Source organism: Aythya ferina, assembly GCF_964211825.1.
Source record: "Aythya ferina genome assembly, chromosome: 4".
Taxonomy (NCBI): domain Eukaryota; kingdom Metazoa; phylum Chordata; class Aves; order Anseriformes; family Anatidae; genus Aythya; species Aythya ferina.
Window position 1 is genome coordinate 6131885 of NC_140300.1, and position 6820 is coordinate 6138704.

Below are 6820 nucleotides of genomic sequence, written 5' to 3' on the forward strand. Positions count from 1 at the left end.
GCTATGTAACTCGATGACCTTCCCATCTCAAAAAGCCCTCTATTGATCAAGGGGAGTTCGCTGGCCCACCAGTGTTTACAGTCAGGGAAAAAAAGCAAACAAGCAAAAACAACCTTTAAAGGACTGCGTAGGACAGTAGCACATGCATTGCCCACTATATTTAGGGCGTTTGATGACTTGTTTTTCCAGAAATATTTTCAGAATAAGAGTCCCAAAGAAAAACTTCAGTTATTTTATTGGAAGCCCAAGCGAGAGTAAGCCAGTAAAGGAGATGAAATTACATAGTGTGGTTGTTTCCTGCCTGCTTTTAATTGATATTCATCTCCACAAATCTCTGAAGCACGTATACAAACTTTTCAAGAGGAAAGCAGTTGTCACTGTGCTAAAAACATGTTTTCTTGGCCAACTTCTTTGAGGTGGCATTGCCATTCTTTGATAAGCAACACTGAGATGATCAAAGGATTGGGGAAAAAAACAAAGAACACACCACAAATAAAACCTTGCCTGGCTACAGGAATTTAAATAACTCGCTAGAGAACGACACCTTCAGAGATCTCTCCTCCTTCCCAGGAAATATCACTGTCCTAAATATAGCACCTAGCTCGTTTACCCTAGAAGTGGAGAAGCTTTAATTGAGCGAATCTTAGAAACTTCCCCTTGCGATCAGCTTCCCTGCGAGGGGAGAGGCAAGTAAGAGCACGCACGCTGAGTGGCACGATCGCAGGCAGGAACTGCAGCCCTGACGGGTGCAGAACCGAATTGAGGCATCCTGAAGTTCACGGAAACAGTGAAAGAGATAAGCAAACAGCACAACTACCAGAACCAGAATGGCTTGTTTTGGCTGCAGTATCAACACTGCTCAAGCAGGAAAATACGGTTGAGAAAAGGCTTGCCAACATCACAGGCAATCGGTCATTTCTGGAGCTCGGTCCTGATGTTCTGTGAGAAGCAAGGTGGGAAAGATTAAGGATTTCTACTCTTCTGGATGCTTTTTTCAATCTGTCACTATCTCAGGTGGTCCTAGACATTGCTCTTCCTTGAGACAGAGGGAAGGAGGCAGCACGTATTTTGGAACAAGAAGTTCTTTATGCCTCGATTGTCTGCTTCACCACTTCTTCTACGCTTTTACTACAGAACGCACGAAGTTAATCGCTTCTGGCAGCACCGTAACCAACTACAAGGCACTCAGTGGAGCACTGAAGTCCCCCAGAGCACCTGCTCCTTCTCCCTTTCAGTCCCAGAGAAAGCCCTCAAGAAGTTTTCTGCAACAACATCCTTCTCCACACAGCAAGTAAGGGATGGGCACGGCCCCATGGGGCAAGCTCCACCCCAGGTACACACACAGGACCAGAAGCTCAGCCTCCAACAGCTCGGGACTCTCCACAACACCCCCCAAAGTTTGCACGTTCAAAAAATAAATGGAAAGCTGAGCTTCCTTCTTGTTCAGAAAGGTGCTTCCTCGGTTAACCAGAGGTCACGAAACTCTCCCCGTTAAAAAAATAAGGAAACAATTTTAATGGGAAGACTTGTCATGGGACAGCCCGCCCAAATCCCTTGCAGAAACAAACTGGAGTACCAAGATTGTGTTACTGTACCAAAGTTTTGGCCTTAGCAAATACTTTATATCCTAAAAATACTTCAGGTAGCTTTCCTGGCTACAGTTCCTACAGAGGTGCTTACAGGCTTCTGTCAAAGCCTCCCAATTTCCCCCCAGAACACACAGTTAATGAATTACACCAAGCTTGCAATAATTGACGGGGCACAGAAGAAGCCCACCAGCAATCACCATCAAGAAGCAGCCACCATGCAAGAAGAGTCTCCGAGCCTCCAGCCCCATGCACAGATTTGCTACATCTGCAGCACTGATTGCAGACAACAGAACCATTTGTTCCTTATCAGCTCCTTCAGAGCAGAAGAAAGAAATGCCAGCACTCCGAAAAGGAGCATCTTGGTTCCGTAAGCACCTCCAGGGGAGAAAATCGCTTACAAGTGAGGTCTCCAAGCACACTTGGGGAACGCACAAGCAGGTAATTCCTGCACATCGGCCACGAGAAAAAGTTCTGAAGGCGCTGGTGGAACACAACCACCTCCAGTGAGTTCGGGGCCATTTCCGGCAACAGTGCCAGCACCTTGGGGCACTTCAGCCGGCGTGCCAGCTGGGCAGGGAGGCTCACGGGGTTTGGCTTTCTCCTTCTTCCAACAACCTCCACCCAAAATGCAGAGTGTGTTTGTGGGGTCTGACACCCCGTGTGCCTCACAGCCCGCAGCGGGACTCCGTGAGGCGAGCGGCCTCCCCGAAGGCCTGTGGGGGCAGCTGGCACTTACCTTGAGGTCTGGCTTGGAGATGTCGGTGTGGGAGACGGCACGGATCCTGCCCGCCTTCCAGGGCCACTCGGCCACGCGCTCCGTGTCCCAGGGCCCCTCGTCGTCGCCCAGCAGGCTGAGGAAGCGCTTGCCCACCAGCAGCGACCAGCTGCCCTCCAGCCTCAGCACCATCTTAACTCATGGAGGGGGAGGGCGAGGCCGAAGAAGCAACGGAGAGGCAGCGGCCTCCCTCCTCACGCCCCCCTCCCCCCCCCCACCTCGTTAATTAATTAATTAATCAATCAATCAATCAGCCGGCAGGAACCCCCCCCCCTCGTCAAAGCGGAGGCCCCCGCGGCCTCTTTGTTCCTGCCTTCCCCCTCAGGAGCTCTCAAAGGGGGGCAGGAGGCGGCCGGGCTCCCCGCCGAGCGCCCCTCAGCCGCGCCTCGCCCGCTTCCTCCCCTCAGCGACGCCTCAGCGACGCCTCCCCCCCCTCCCCTCCCTTCCCTTCCCCGCCCCCCCCGCGGCCTCCACACAGCGTCGGGCGCGATCGCGCCGCTCCCCCTCAGCCGCCTCAGCCGCCGCTCCTTAGCCCCGCCCCCCGCCGCGCCGCCCGCCGCGCCCATTGGCTGCCCGGCGCGGAGCCTCCCGCCGCGATTGGTGCGGAGGGGGAGGCGCCCGCGGGTGGCCCCGCCCCCAAATGGTCTCTCTCGGTTTGTGTGTGTGTATGGGGAGGGTGGTATCCCTCCGCAAAGAGTCCCCCCCGGATAACCGCCTCCGCGGAGGGTTCGGATGGGGCCGAGAGGGTGAAGCGGCGCGGTTGAGGCCGTTTCGCTCCGCGCCGCTTCTATCGGTGCGGCAGCGGAGGCGAGGTTTAACCCACAAGCGCCTCTTTTGGAGGCGGCGGAAGGATCCGCGGAAGATCGAGGGGCGCGCTGCGGCCCCTTATACGTGCGATCCGCGGCGTACTCAGATATAGCACGGGGGGAGGGGGCACCTGGCGGGCGCTCGTGCGCATGCGCACAGTGGCAAGGTGCACCTGCGGGGGCGCTGCGGGCCGCCTGCTGCGCATGCGCATAGGGCGCGGGGCGCCGCCACCTGCCCGCCGGGCGCCCCTGCGCATGCGCGCATGCTGCTGAAGGGCGGGCGGGGGCGCCTCGTGGCCGCCATCTTGTGTGGTGGTTTGGGGCTGGGGGGGTGGGGAAAGGGGGCTCCTGGGCGGCAGGAGGAGGTGCAAAGGGGGAAATTAGGTCTTTTAGAGGTATATTGAGGATATAGAGAGCTTTTGGGGTGGTTTTTGTAATCATATTTAAGAGTTTATGGGTTCTGCCACCTCACATCCTCCATTCCTGTCATGGTGGACCTCCATGCCATGTGAAAGGCTGTGGCAAAGGTCGTGAAACCAAGAAGTTAAACTGAGAAACTGATGGCGAGCAAACTGGTTGTGTCATGAAGTAACCTAGCAAGATGCGCCGCTCATCTTTTACCACAAGACTTTCCTACGCGATGGCGTGGGAGGAAGAAGAACAAAAATGAAGTACCCAAGGCAAAGAAGCTATTGAGTCATCCAGCTCAGGCCAAGTAGATGGCATTCACCTCATGTTTTATTCTGGTTCCTCCCATGACCAGAAACTTTATCAGGCCCTGAACGCCCAACAGCTCTGCTGCAGACAAGTAGGATGTTCCTGCCATGGTCAGATCTTCCACCATTTTCTCAAGAACGTAGCGCTACTTGTGCTAAGCGTTTTCACAGAATCACTGAAGTTGGAAAAGACATCCAAGACTATCGTGTCCAACCACCCCCCTACCACCAATGTCACCACCAAACCATGTCCCCAAGCACCAGGCCCAACCTTTCCTTGAACACCCCCAGGGATGGTGACGCCACCACCTCCCTGGGCAACCCATCCCAACACCTGACTGCTCTTTCTGACAGAAATGTCTCCTCATTTCCAACCTGAACCTCCGCTGGCACAATTTGAGGCCATTCCCTCCTGTCTTCTCACAGTTACGTGTGAGAAGAGGCCGACCCCCAGCTCCCTACATCTAAAATCTTTTCCCACAGGTTTGCTGTAGGGCTCTCCATTGAATTCTTAACTACTACATTCAAACACTCACGTATGGCACAAAAATTCCTTGCTCACCATGACGAGGGAATTCCTGTCCTTCGCACTGAGGATCAGGCAGCCCAAATACCGCGGTATAACTTTCAGACTTCTTCAGTGATTCCTACCAGTGAGGCAAATCTGGCGTTACGCAACATTTTCAGCAAGAAAAATAATGAACAAACATAGTAGAAAATGAGTCTAACGCATGAGCAACCACACACAGCCTGGAGAAATGCTCATTAACAGCCATCAGAAGGAAGAATGGGTAAGTTTGCTTCTCAGATTTAAATATTTAGCATATAGACCAGGCCTACAACATGGAACTTGCGATAAGATGCTGTATAAAGCCAGCTGTATTTGAAACTACCAAATGACTTGTGTTGCTGTTGTACCAGCAGTTGCACACAATGTATTGTGCATCCTACAGTGTGCATTGTATACCCTCCTTATTTAAAGCCCTTAGTTTTTATGCATGGAAAACACTTGGCTTCAAAGGGTAGCTGATTAATATATACAGGAAGAGAAGCGTTAGGCAATACAGAAGCGGTATGAGCTGATACAATAGATCTAACTGTTGGTAGGACACCAGTTGCTGAAGGGTAAACATTTTCTGCAGGCACCATAATAAAGAAAAGCTTTAAGGAGGGATTTGAAAGACAAGAATGTGAGGTTTGTGAATAACCAGCTCCCACGTGCAAAGAGTCACATGAACACCAGAAGTGGTTGTTGGAAAAATGACACGGTTTGGGTAGGATACCAGCCTGGAGGGCCAAGAGTAAGAGAACAAGGACGGGATGGCAGCTGGGGTGATGGTGTCCATGAATGACTTTGGAAGTTAACTCAGGTTTTTGAAATAACAGATGAGCCAATGGCAGGGTGCTAAGAGAAGAGTCCTCTGATCAAAAAGCAACATTCTGAATGTAAATAAAGTCAAAAAGTCAGCAAAGACCAGATGAGAAGATGGCAAAGCAGACAAAGTACAAGTTGAGAGGGGTCTGGACAAGTAAGTAAATAAATACATAAAAATCAAGCATTCAGGGTGCAAACAAGTTTTCCATCCTGAAAGAGCCGAGGTACCCAAAACTCAGTGGCTAGATACTGAAGTCAGTTAATTTTATTATTATTATGACTAGGGAAGATAATTAGCTACTTGCTTCACTTCCCTAGGATTCTTTATCCCTTGAAGGATTTAGTTCATGACCAAATATCTTTTTAAAATTATCTAGCTCCTCTAGGAGATATAAACTTGGGGGTAACCAGTGAAATTTTACGTCAAGAATTAGAAGATGTAAGATGTTAAATTGTGGCTATAAACATCTATGAATTTGTTGCATAATTTGAGAATATATTTCCCAGTCCACTTAGACAGGATTTTAACCATATAATACAGAAAAATAAATACTTTTTTTTTCTTTAGCTGATTATTTTATAGCTACTCACAATAGTCTCCACAAAAACTTACATCTACTAGAAAAAATATCTATAAATGCAGACTCACTCACACTGTGTGCTAATAGAAATACCAAAATGCTCAGAAATGGCTTTCAAACAAACTATCACTATGATAATGGCACAGATGCAAGTATCTCCCTCTGGTTTATATACATCTGAGGAGCAGAATGCTATTCAAAGTATCTGCTAAACAAACTCTTGCTATAAATATGCAGGACGATTAAATTACAAAGCAGTACGTTTCCACCTGTTCTGCAGCCTGCACGGAGTCTTTAACATATTTTTTACAGGCAGTTCTACCGACTGGGTTGAGATGCTAATAAGTAAACCTTTACCTCCTATTTGAGAAAGGAGTAATCTGTGCAAACAGGTGCTCTTTAAACAGTAAGCGCAGAACACACTTGAATAAATTCCTTCTTTCAGGCACCATTTAGTAGGTAACAGCAGGTTTCTCTTGTTCCCAGCCTTACTAGGAAAAAAAATGGGTAAGAGGCTTTGGGTGAAGAGACTTGTGTTTAACAGTACATGTGGTAAAAGTTCTCAATAGCCAATTTTGTAACTTCCAATGCTGAAAAACTTCCATATTCATGAATTTAAGCCTACTTGTCTGCATATAAAATCTGGACGTGCTATTCAAATAGTTGTGCTTGCAAGTTGGGGTCCCACTACCTAAAAGTATTAGATACCATCAATCACAAATATTTTACAGAAAAGGGCATTTTATTCAGAGTAGGGCCAGCAGCTAACATTATTTTTTTTGTTCTCCAGAGATATATTCCCTGATAAATGAGGGCAGATGGTTTTTCAACACCCTCATTTCCAAGTTCAGCCTAAAAGTCTGCGTGTGGTGAGGACAAATGCTTCATGGTCAGCACAAGATCTTATGGATGCTGTTTTTATTTAAACCTCTCCAGTAGCAACATTTAAAGGTCTGAGGTCTCAACCAAGCCCCCTTG

At 49.0% G+C, this 6820-nt stretch overlaps 1 protein-coding gene and 1 long non-coding RNA gene across 2 annotated transcripts in view; one reads left to right on the forward strand and one right to left on the reverse strand.

Moving 5' to 3' along the window:
* KDM3A (lysine demethylase 3A) overlaps positions 1–2696 on the reverse strand; it is a 29354-nt gene extending 26658 nt beyond the window's left edge. The window contains exon 1 of the mRNA XM_084517988.1: positions 2326–2696. Within this exon, the coding sequence (XP_084374114.1) occupies positions 2326–2496 (171 nt within the window). The 5' untranslated portion in view covers positions 2497–2696. The remainder of the gene's footprint in view (positions 1–2325) is intronic.
* Positions 2697–3578: 882 nt separating this feature from the next.
* On the forward strand, positions 3579–6820 carry LOC311436671. Its single transcript, XR_014693014.1, has 3 exons — positions 3579–4677; positions 5273–5419; positions 6633–6820. It is a non-coding gene; the product is annotated as an uncharacterized lncRNA (long non-coding RNA).